The sequence below is a fragment of the Leptosomus discolor genome, chromosome 2 (genome assembly GCF_034619465.1).
Source record: "Leptosomus discolor isolate bLepDis1 chromosome 2, bLepDis1.hap2, whole genome shotgun sequence".
Classification (NCBI taxonomy): Eukaryota; Metazoa; Chordata; class Aves; order Leptosomiformes; family Leptosomidae; genus Leptosomus; species Leptosomus discolor.
The window spans coordinates 82,200,625-82,212,635 of NC_141392.1; the positions used below are offsets into that span (position 1 = coordinate 82,200,625).

Below are 12,011 nucleotides of genomic sequence, written 5' to 3' on the forward strand. Positions count from 1 at the left end.
TGAGCAGATAGGTCATGGGCATGTAGGTATCTTCAGGGCAATGCAAAACCACATCCAAAGTGACTTGCATAAAGGTTTGTAACGATTACGGTTGCTTTAAACCAATCAATGGGTAGAGTACCCAGGGACTCATTAAGTGGCATTTGTGGTGTCTGTAACAGAGTTTTGAGCTGTGTTTCAGGAAATGTGGTGACAGCCTTTAATGTCTAATTGACCTCTTCTCTTTGTTTCACTTTCCATATTTCCTTCTGATGTGCTCCCCCGTGGCAGCAAACAGCCCTGCTCAGTATTCTGAACTTCTGCTCGGAGCTGCAGCACCTCAGCTTGGGCAGCTGCGTCATGGTGAGTACTTCCACTGCTCAGGGTGGGGAGGGAGTGTTGTATGTGTGTGCACACACGCTTGCTTTGGAGCTCAATCTGGGCTTATGATTCACAAAGATGTGTTAAACGCTAGGTTGATGAAATACTGTACTCTCTTAAAAGGCCCAAGATGAATGCAGCTTAGTCATATACTTAAGGGTTACATGCTAGTTTAGTAGGCCTGAAACACAGCTTGTAGGCTTTCTCATGGTTCTTCAGCCTCTTCCTAAATTTTTTTGTGTTCTTTTTATGCATAATAACTTTTTCTTTCCAAAACTAATAATCAAGACTTACTTATTTTTATTCAGACCAAATAATCATTCCAGAGTAATGCTTGTGTCTTACCCTACAGTGATAACCATGAGAGAAACATTTTCAGCGAAAGCCATTTGAGTCATAGACTTGCTGGGTGCACTCAGTGATTTAAAGAAAGAGAATACAGAAACAACAGCAATTGCTGCATGGCACTCATCTGAGCTGTATTGCATGTGTGTGCCAGAGCTGTGTGTTAGGGGGATTCTGGCTTGCTGCTGTCCCTGGTGGTAAGCATGCAATCATAGAATGGTTTATGTTGAGAGGGACCTTAAAGATCATCTAGTTTCAAACGCCCTGCCATGGTTGCTTAAAGCCCCCTCTGACATGCCAGATCACTCATCAGGGAGACTTGGGTGACCTTCCTCGTAGTTCAAGCAGCAAGTGACAGCAGAATTGGCTCAGCCTTCCCTGCTTTGACTCATGGGCAGAAGAGGAAGGCAGTGTAACTACGTTTTTCTAACAGTCCTTGTCTTCCTATGGTTTTTGGTAGTAGATTTCTTCCCTTCTGCCTATATAGTGGGACCCTGTTTTAGTCCCTTTGGATTGCCCAAGGTGACTACTAAGACTTCCATAAGGAGATGCAGCAACTGATCAATCTAGAATGGAAATAAGCGCATTCTTCAATCTGCATGTACTTATGGTTGCAGTGCCTATGGTCATAAAAACAGTTCTAATCATCTTTTAAGGAAAAACAACTGCAAAAAAAAAAAAGGGCTTTTCAAAGAAAATAAACTTTTCACTGTGTTTTCACTGATCCTTCATATTCAGTGAATTTAAAAGCACCTGTGTCTGAGGGTGGATAAGAAATTTATTTTATTTTTGTCTTTTGTAAAAGTAGACCTCACTGTGCTCTACAGTGAATAATATTCAGAGCTCTTTAGAAATGACAAATGCTTAAGACAGATCTGTAGGTGTGTTAGCAAGCAAATCTTGAAATACCTATGTACGTCTGGAAAGATGGTATACATGACAAAGTGTTTGCTTTCCTTGCAGATTGAAGACTATGATCTTATAGCAAGCATGATGGGAGCAAAATGCAAAAAGCTTCGCAGTCTGGATTTGTGGAGATGTAAAAACATAACTGAAAGTGGAATAGCAGAATTGGCTTCAGGCTGCCAGCTTTTGGAAGAACTCGATCTTGGCTGGTGCCCTACGTTACAGAGCAGTACAGGCTGTTTCACAAACCTTGCGCGTAAACTCCCAAACTTGCAAAAGCTCTTTCTTACGGCCAACAGGTCTGTGTGTGACACAGACATCGAGGAGCTTGCTGCTAACTGCACGCATTTACGGCAGCTGGATATATTGGGTAAGCAAATGTAGGAATATTGCTATTTGTCTTACTGTGTCTCAAAAGCCTTGCAGTTAAAAAGGAGTCCTTAAGACAAAACCATCTCCTAGTCATATTTTAAAATAAATATTTCTTAAAATTATGGTTTAACACAGGAGGAAAAAAAGAGGGAACTTTTACTTACTGTAGTGAGTTTCTGACTTAGAAACCAGTGGATTTGTACCAACCATGTAATTTGACTGCTTAATATGAATTGCTTAAACTGAGATTTAAGTGCAAGATTTTCCCGATAACTTTTAGTTTCGTGACCATTAGGTTTTTTAACTAAAATCTTTTCCTTTTGACTAACAGAAGATCCTATTTATTATCCTTCTTTCTGCTTTTTTTTGTTGTTTTGTTTCTGTGAAGTGTGACAAAGTATATTTATAGTGCAGCTTTGTGATCGATAAACAGATTTCTGCTTTTGCGCAGTACAGATACACCAAGCAATATTGCATTTCTTAGTCACATTTACCAGGAAGTGAATTTCACTCATTAAAGGGGAAAAGGTAATTAACAGCAAAACTTACAATGGACTTTCTAGTAAGGTGGGAAGGAAGTGACGAGGCGCAAAAAGCATAGGAAATCTTAAATTTCTAATCCTCTGCAGCTTCTATAGTTAAAAATATTTTTAGAAATCTAAAGTAAACATACTTTGGACTCTTGAGTAATGACTTTGAGAAATTTAGTTTTGCATGATACTGAATTTATTCTTTTTTATGGTGGAATATGAGGGTTTCTTTTTAAAATAATGTAGGACAGGGATATTCGTGACATCAATGTGGAAGAAATTTCTTCCTGCTTTTACTGACTTGTTTTCACGGGGTTAGTTGAAAAAGGAAGATTTAAATGAAAGGAAATTAAGTAGCTGCACTGTGTATTTTTAATATTTAATAATTTTAATGAAAATGTTACATTTAGGTTGAGAGAGATGCTGGAAAGAACTGAGAGCCCTCGACTTGCATAATGTTCCAAGCATGTTTAAGGCTATCAGCATTTCTCATTGCAAAAAATTTACCATATGGCTTCAGATTGTCACTCCTGTATAGCTAGAACGCTCTTCTATCTTGAAATATAGTTTTACTCATCTCTGACTGAGAAGGTTGTCTTCTGACCAACACGGGAGAGGATGATGAACAGATAAAAACTTAACTCCACCTAGTACAAGTTGCAGAGACTTGAGGTGTATGTCCACAGAAGGTAATGTGTTTTGCATATGCTTAAGGGAATCTGTTTTCTAGCTAGATTATCAAGGGCACGTTTTCCTCCTCAGACATGAAACATTTCCAAAAGGCGTAGTGAATGAAGCCTTTCATAAACACATATGTTCTCCTGACCACCCACTTCCATACATTTCTTTTACAATGGCATTGTGTCTGCCCACAAAGTGGTCTGACCTTTTCACTGCACCAGAGGCTGCCCAATGAATAGTTAGGCTGTGTTAAGCCTACGGATGGTCTCCTACTTCTGTTGCCTCTCTGCCAGCAGTGAAGGTTTGTTGCCACGCTTCTCTAGCGTTTGAAATCAGTTTGACATCTTATTGACGTTTTTGTGGAAAAATAACGCGTGAACGTGGAAAAGGAATTTGTTCTGTTGCCTGTGTGCTTCCCAGTATTCCTGAGTCAAGTGGATTTGTAGTCAGCCTTTCCTAGTGAGACTGCATGTTGGGTTCAGATAAATGCTCTCCAGGGGGGAAAAAGAGTTGAATTGTCTGCAAGATGTTGCCAAAAACTTTAATATCCACCTTACACACCTCGCTTTCTTCCTTCAGAGGAATGCTTAGTAGGGTGGAAAAAAGGTGGTCTTCTGCTGTAAAGGAGTCAGTATAAGGTGATGCGATATATGTGAAGGAGTTACCCGGCTTTTTTGGCAACATCAAGGAAACTGTTCCTTTCTTTGTCTGTATATGGGAACCATTACAGTCTGTGGTTAAAAGAGAGTTGTCAAGTAGAACTACGTCGGGTCATCTGGAGGTAGAGTTGCCAGGTGTTCCCATGTAAGTGTAGAAGTCTCTATTGTCTGAACTAAAGAGCTAGTCTCTCACAGTGCAGGAGTACCACAAAAGTTATAAGTCTCTGTGTGCTCTAACTTTTGGCGGATGATATAGGTCCATCCTGTTACTATAAGCTACATAGATGCTTAATATGTTTTTGTCCTTTTGAAGAAGTCTGACAACAGGTCTGAAGCTGTTAGAGGCCTGAGGTCAGCGCTCAGCTTTGCAAGAGTAACCTCGAACAGTGGGTCTTCTCTGTGATGTGAATGAACGAGAGGTGCTCTCATTATATCCTTTGTCATCTCCCAAGTACAGAAATGTCTGGCTTGTACATGCATTGTGAAGGGTGTAGAAGTATTGCTGCTAGGCTAGCAGTGCATGCTGTAAGGGAACTTCTTTTTTTTCAGCAAGGCTGTATAAAAGCTTGAGTGGGTTTTTTTTTGCTGTATACAGGCACTTACCTAAGTGAGGATCAGAGTGTCTTACCTTGTGCTGTGGTTACCAGCATTGACAATACTATGCTGGTTTCTCTCTGCAGTTGTTAGAACTTACAAACTTGTCAGTGTAAACTTCTTGTTTCAGTTACAGATTATTTATCATCACAATTGCTTCAGGACTGAAGTCTGAGCCTCTGAAAGAAATCTTGTTGAGCTGTCATTCATTTGAGTACTACAAATTGAATGTTATATATACTCTGGATGCTTTTTCAGGTGTTAGGTCCTGTGACTTGCTACCCATCTGTCCTTTACTTAGCCTTTCCATTATCATTTGGGAATTCCCATGTTACAGAATCAGATGACTCTGTAGAAGGTTAAAATTGCCAGTTTTCGAGAGCTCCATAAACTTACTGGCCCATGTAAAGCATTGTTTGATCGGTGGCTGTTTGTGGTGTGTAAAACATACTTCAGAAACTAATTTTCTGTTTAAAAATGGGTTGGATCCATATCTGCTGTGTTATAATAGAATTTGTAAGAGGAAGCATGATGTAAGTGTGTCACTGAATGCATGAGGATGTGCTTCTTCAGGTTTTCGTTCTGAGCTTTCTTTCACCCGTTACATACCGAGCTGCCTGCTTAGAAGTATCATTTCCTTTTCTGCCCGCATCTTTTCCATTGACTGACATGGCAGGTTTCTACCCTGCGGTTGAATGATCCAGCTGTGATCATCTGACAGTTTTGTAGTGATGGAGTACATCATCCAGTGCTGTCAAAAGTTAGGTGGACACCTCTAGACCTGCAGTTAAAAACTAGTCTTCAAACTGCGATCAGCATTGAGCAATGTGACGAGTCAGATGACAACCTGAAATTGGCAGTGCCAAAAGCTTTTCTTGTACATCATATCAGCTGCTTAGTTCTGTTGCTGTGGGGCTACCAGATGCTGTCAAGGATGAAGAATAAGTCATCTTAACCTCGCTTCCCAGAAGTCCTGATTGCCTCTGTCCTGCACAAAAGGAGTAATGAAAAGTAGACACCCTTGTTACTGCAAAATTCATGTATTCCTATCTACATACCAACACCTCCCACACCTTCCTGAGCAACAGAAAACCCAACTGCCCCCTTGCCAGCTGTCAGAATTTTCAGCTTTATCTTGAGAGCATCAACACATAGTTAGTCAATTCAAACATGAAAATGTGTAGCGTGTTAAAATTTTGAATTTGAGCTGTGTGCAATAGATTGAATAAAATGTAAAGAATAAAAGGCTAATCCGGCTGGTCTAGGGGAGGAAAGGAAGAGTAAGAACATTTGAGGGAATAGTGCTAGTTATTTTCAGAGTCTCTACTCTTAAATATTATTTGGTGTGTAGTAGTATCCCTTGACCTAGAAATTGTGGCTCTGGCACTTTTTTTTAACAGCCATCATACACATGTCTCCTGAACAGCACTAGAATTTGAAGACTTGGGTATAGGGTACAAGTTAAATCATTTTCAGCTAATAAACATAATTGTTCTACCAAAGAAATCATTGCTCAGAAGTGCCTTTTACAAAGGTGATACCAGAAAATTTTTCTAGAGGATAAACTGAATAAGAAAACTAATAGCAGATTTTAATGTATTTATGTATTACATAAATACATTACGTATTTTTTTTCTGGTTATGTAATTTTTACTGAGAAATGGCTGATTAGTCCGTGTATAAAAAGTTGTAGTAAATAGCAAATGTCCAAAAGCCTCCAAACTCTATAAAAATGCGCTATATAGGTAACTAGCAGGATACGTTGTCAGTCTTCCAAAAGAGAAGAAGAATGTGCTGCATTACACTTCTGAAATGCTTTCAAATGTGCTTTTAAGAAAGATACATCACTAATTGTACACTGTATAAATAAAAGTTAAGACTGTGGGTGATATTTTCTTATCCCGTGGTGTGAATAACAAACCCCAACCAGATTGCTGGCCTTTTTAGCTTTTAGAAAAAGGTATTTCTTAACATAAAATTTTAAGTCTGAGGAGGAAGAAGGTGCAGTAAAACATGCCATTTAGGATGGCCTACTTAGTTACAAATCCATTAAAAATCTTAGTCTTAGATGAAGCGGTAGGAGAACTGTCAAGGTTCAGGTAGGAAGGAATGAAGAACATCCTACACAAAAAATCTGTGCCTAGGCATCTAGATCTAGCATTTTTGTAGAAACACACATTTGGATCTTGAAGCGTAAAAGCTGTGATGCGTAAATGAGACTGGTTTTAAATGAAGGTGCTGATGCAGTAGCAATTTTAAGGCTCAGTGGAAAAAAGATGAGTAGCATAATGTGTTGTTCCTAGAGTTTCAGTTGGAATGGTAGAGCAGTAGGTACTATGGTAAAATATATGGTCAAGTGACATGAAAAACTGGAGTGTGTTACAGAATTTCTCTGTATGGCCATAAGGACCATTACATCAACCACCAGACGCTTGAGGTAGCAGTGATCATACAATGATAAGGGAGTTAAAAATCACAATAATAATGACAAGCTTTGATTACATCTGTGTACATGAGGTAAAATTTGGGGGCATGATAGCAAAGACCATTTTCAGGTGATGCTAAATGATGTCTCAAATCAACGAACCTGAGAGGCTACCATAGAAGAAGTGAAGACCACACTTAGATACCCCCTTGCTTATGCAGAAGAGTACAGGAGACTACTGAAAACAGAGGTATCTTTCTGGAAATTAATCCTCTTCAGAGAAGGAAAATAGGAAGATGAACTCTAGAAAGTGAAACAAAATCACAGTAAGGCAATATGAGATACTAAGGAACCATTGGGTAAAGGTAGATGCTAAAACTTTCTTTCGGATATGTTAGAAGAAGTTTACGGGAGAGTTACTGAGGTTGGTAGATACTCCAGATGTGAAGGATCACTCAGATCAAGAAGGCCATTGCAGGAGAGCTCTTGTCTGTCCGTTAGTGTTCATGGCAAGGGGGATCAAGTAGGCTGCTACATCAGAGCTGTTCTTTCCAGGAGATTAGCCTGGAAAGCTGCCTTAAATTGGAATGCCAATACAGAAAGCTTTTGAACAAATCAATACATTGAACAATAATAAATTGTTAGGACTAAATGGTATTTATGCAGTGGTTCTAAATGAGCTCAAATAGAGGGCTGTGGAAATCTTATTTCTGCTATGTGATCTGTCACTTGAGTCGACCTCAGCGCTAGAGGAATGAAGGGTTACAAACATGGCACAATCTTCTGTAAAGGGTGCAGGTTAGAAGCTACAAAGCAGTAAGATTATCTTTCGGTTAGCGTAAACCAGTTACAACCATAAGAAAGTCAGTCAGTGGCAGTGAAGACTATTATGATATTTTGAAGGAGAGCTGCATCCCTGTGAGGGTAGTATAGTTACGCCTCTCTAGTCTTTCAGAAAGAATTCCTTGGAGTTCTTGGGGAAGGTGAGCACTGATCCCATCCATAGATACTGGATTTTCAAAAGCTTTAGCCAAGGTTGTTCTGCTTTTGTAACTCAGCTGTCTTCTCCTGTATTACGAGTGTTTCAAAGATAACAGAGGACAAGAACGTATCATCTCTTTTCACAGTGAAGCTATGTCACTACTGTGGTCACCAAGGGTCTGTACTGATCTGCTTATAAGTAATCCAGGCAACTGGGTGAATAATGCTGCGCCAGAGGGTAGTGCACAGGTATTCAGGGTAGAAAAAACTTAAGCTGAAGAACTTAACACTGGAAAATTGCAGAATGATCTTAGGATACTTAGTAAACGGATCACAAAGCAGGAGGAAAACTGTTCCGTCAAGTGCAAAGTAGTTGCATGAAGCAAAATAACATTAACTGAGCATATGGGGGGGCGGGGAGCAGGTGGCTTTATAGTACTTTTTTGTAGGGAAGAGATCTTTTGGACAATTTTGGGAAATCATCAGCTCGTTGCTCAGCATCATTCTAACAGCCAAAGAGATGGTTATACATTATACAGTTACTGACTTTGTGCTCAATGCAGTGTATAGTTCTGAAGGAAGACAACAGGGGTCATCTGAGATGCAAAAGAATTTAGAAAACAGACAGCCTTGAGAGAACAGAAGAGATGTCCGTAGGATTGTGAATGGTGTGGAAATAGCGAAGTGGGAATGATCTCTCACTGCTTCTTTATGATTCTTTGCCCCTTCGTTATTGCAATTAATAGGCAGTGGGTTTAAGGCTGATTTTTTTTTTCTTTTTTTTTTTTAATGTTATATAGTTAAACTGTAGAACTCACATGAAGGGGCTATAAGTATAAAGAAGTTCAGAAAAGTAGTAGCATTTATGAAAAGTAGCTTCAGAAATCCTTAAACTGATAATTTTTGGCAGTTGAAAAGATCTACCAGTGAAAAGCTGCATTAAAAATCTGCTCTTGTTTTTCTTTTTTTTCTTTTTCTTCAGGTTTTTTTTTTTTTTCCTTTTTATTTCTTTTTGGTAATCATTATTGGCCCTGGCCATAGACGAGATCCTGGACTAGATGGCTTTTTGGTGTGCAGTTTAGCTCAAGATAGAGCTGTGTAAGTTGAAGTGTCTGCCAGCAGGTATCTGCAGTCCTGTTGGGTGTATGAACTCTTTTTAGAGCCAGGAGAGCTTGCTGAGCAATTTATCCCACTGTAGGCATCCAGGCTTGGTTCGCTTGCCCAGAGTAACCTGCCTGGCTTCCAGCTATTCCAGTAAGGTGTGGATCTCCTCCTCTGGGCCCAGTGTCCTGTCTGCCAGCTCTGTGTGGGTGTTCTACACCGTGTAAGGAACCCCGAGAGGCACTAGGCACTCCAGGCAACTGAATCATACCGCAGTGCCCAGTGAGCTGAATCATGTGCTAAGCACCATGGACTGTACTGACTAGATTTCCATCAGCTATAACGAGTGTGTGGATGCATGCTTATAAACACCTATTTATTTGGTTTCTGACTGAATCCCATGCTTCATCTGACCCTGTGTGACACTTAGGAGTTCAGTCGCTATGGTCACGTTTTTAGCAGGGGTAAATAGTGTGTTTTCTGTTGTAGGTAGCGTATATGATTGGTTGTCTCTTGAACAGCTGCCCCTGCTTGTATGTAATACCCAGACTCACTTTAGAGTCCTGGAAGCCTTGCTGGTGTGTTTGGAATTGGAGCAGCCCACAATAGCTCGTGGGCTGTGCTGTGCTGGTCAGCGCGCTCAGCAGGACAGCCGTGAGAGCACGAGTGTAGCGTCCTGTGTTGCTGCCAAAACGCAGCGTCTCATCGCTGGAAAGTGTTGTGGCTTTGGGTACTTGGCTTCTGTAGTTAGAGATTCCCCTTGCAGTTGTTACCTTCCAATAGAAAGTGATGGAGTTACTTAAGCAGTTAAGAAAATACAATAGGCTTCTTAAAGGTAAAAATTCTGCACTGTCTCTGAGAAGATTTTAATTTGAAATCTAATTGAAATAATCTAAATAAAAAATGCGTGATAGTAGCATTGTTTCCATGACACAGTATGAGCAGCTTTTTAAAAAAAAAAAAAAAAAGACTATTCTCAGTAACTTTACAATCTGTTTTGTTTCTCTTTTCTGTTTTTGAACAGGGACGAGGATGGTAAGCCCTGCATCTCTAAGAAAATTGCTGGAGTCTTGTAAAGATCTATCTTTACTTGATGTGTCCTTCTGTTCACAGATTGATAATAGAGTTGTCCTAGAACTGAATGCCAACTTTCCTAATGTGTTCATAAAAAAGAGTTTCACCCAGTAACTCACTACATATGCTGCTGTGGAATTCGTTTGACAGAGTTGTTTCCTGTGAATTTGTGCTGACTTTTTTTAAGAATATAGATCCCCTATGAAATAGTGGAAAGTATTAATTATCTACACAAATGCGTAAAATACATTTAAATATAATATGCATTTCTTAAAGAGTTGATATTGTACCTAAGAATTGTTTTACTCTGTGTTAATTGGTGGCACTGCATGTTTTTAAATACCAGCCATATGTGTGGCTTTAATGGGAATAAAATTAATAGTGTCTTCTTAAATGTCCCCTTAATAGGGTGTTACACACAGTAAACTATGTTAATACCCAGGTGAAAGCAGAAGTTTAATATTCAGCAGTAAGGAAAAGATGGTGTTTCCTTTTAATGTATATGTGTTTGTGTGTGTATATATAAATTTATACAGATGTGTTTGCATATACATACACAGATACTGTAGCATTCTGGTGTGGCCTGCAGCATAAGATGTTATGATCTGGCCTGTAATTGGTTGTTTGAAAACCTGTTTAAGCTTGTATGAGAATGGATTGAAGACACTTTGTTGTCTTCATTTTTTTTGGCAATGAATTGTATCTGATACATTTTTCTCCCTTCCTTCACCTGAAATAGATGTAGTGATGTTTTACAGTCCAGCCTAAGCGACACAACAGATAAATGCAAGAACCTTCCACCTGAACTTAGAGCAGAAACGAAAGAGAAAATTGCCAGCTGCTTCTTGGTATTGGATATAAAGTTTGAGCCAGGTACTTAGTGTTGTAACTGGTAATGTGTAGAAAACTCCAGAGCAATTTTCTTTTCAAATTTCTGTTGTGGTCAAGACTTGATTTGTGATACATCTGGTTGTTATGCAGAGTACTGTAAAAAAGTAGAACTTAGGGTAATGCGTTAGTAACCGTCCCTTGCACTGGAGTCAAATCTACTGTCAAGTGTAGAAACAAACATCTTTGTTCAGTAAAACAGCAATGAAAATACAGTGAGTTTAAAACAAGGGCAATATGAATTGGTGATTTACTAACCACCAAACCTTAGTATTGGATTTGTTTGGGGGTTTTTTGTTTGTTTTTCCAAAAGGTGATTGCTCAAAGTACTGTTGTACTCTCCGTCTTTAACGCGGTTTAGCCTCTGGAGAAGGAAGACTCTGTCGATGGACAAATTCTAGAGGTTTCTTCCTTTTGTGCTTCCTTGGATTAAATTTTTATCTTTTTTTTTTTTCTTGAATACCTAGATTATGTTGCTATGTACAGCTTGAGTTTAGAATTTTACCTTTTTAGCCATTGGTGATGAATATGGACCATGAAATTTGATATTGGTTCCACTATTCTTGTGTTGATGGCTCTTATTACTGACTGGAATAATAAGAAAAAAATTTTGTCTGGCAGAAGTACATTATTGCACCGAAGATCGCTGCAAAGACTCCTTCCTTGTGTGCAGTAAATAACGGACCGCTACTAGAGGACTGCTACGAATCATTAAAGATTTGACGATCTCTGTGATTCCTGAATGAACGCTTTGAACTCTGTGCTGGTGCCAATACTTTATAAACCATGTCATGAAACAGCTACAGAACACTTCTCATTTTATAGAAAGACCTTTTTCTTCAGATTTTTAAATTTTACAGAATCTTGTGGGAATTCCGGATCCAAAGAAGGGCATGCACAGTTGGCTTTTTGATTTTTTTTTTTATTTTTTTTTTTTTTTCCCCACAGATGGCACTATGGGATTTCCAACTAGATTATGCCATTCCATTTCTGTTTTTTTGTTCTATAAAACTGGACATTGTCAGAGATCTTTAGATTTATTTACTTTTTTTTTTCCACACCGACAGATGTCAGCTTTGGTGTGATTCTGTGTGA

The 12,011-nt window shown here is 39.1% G+C and overlaps 1 protein-coding gene across 1 annotated transcript in view; it reads left to right on the forward strand.

Annotated features, from left to right (window-relative positions):
• FBXL4 (F-box and leucine rich repeat protein 4) overlaps positions 1-10,259 on the forward strand; it is a 55,748-nt gene extending 45,489 nt beyond the window's left edge. Inside the window, exons 6-8 of the mRNA XM_086461351.1 lie at positions 271-342; positions 1,669-1,981; positions 9,979-10,259. Of these exons, the coding sequence (XP_086317477.1) occupies positions 271-342; positions 1,669-1,981; positions 9,979-10,142 (549 nt within the window). The 3' untranslated portion in view covers positions 10,143-10,259. The remainder of the gene's footprint in view (positions 1-270; positions 343-1,668; positions 1,982-9,978) is intronic.
• The last annotated feature ends 1,752 nt before the right edge of the window (positions 10,260-12,011 follow it).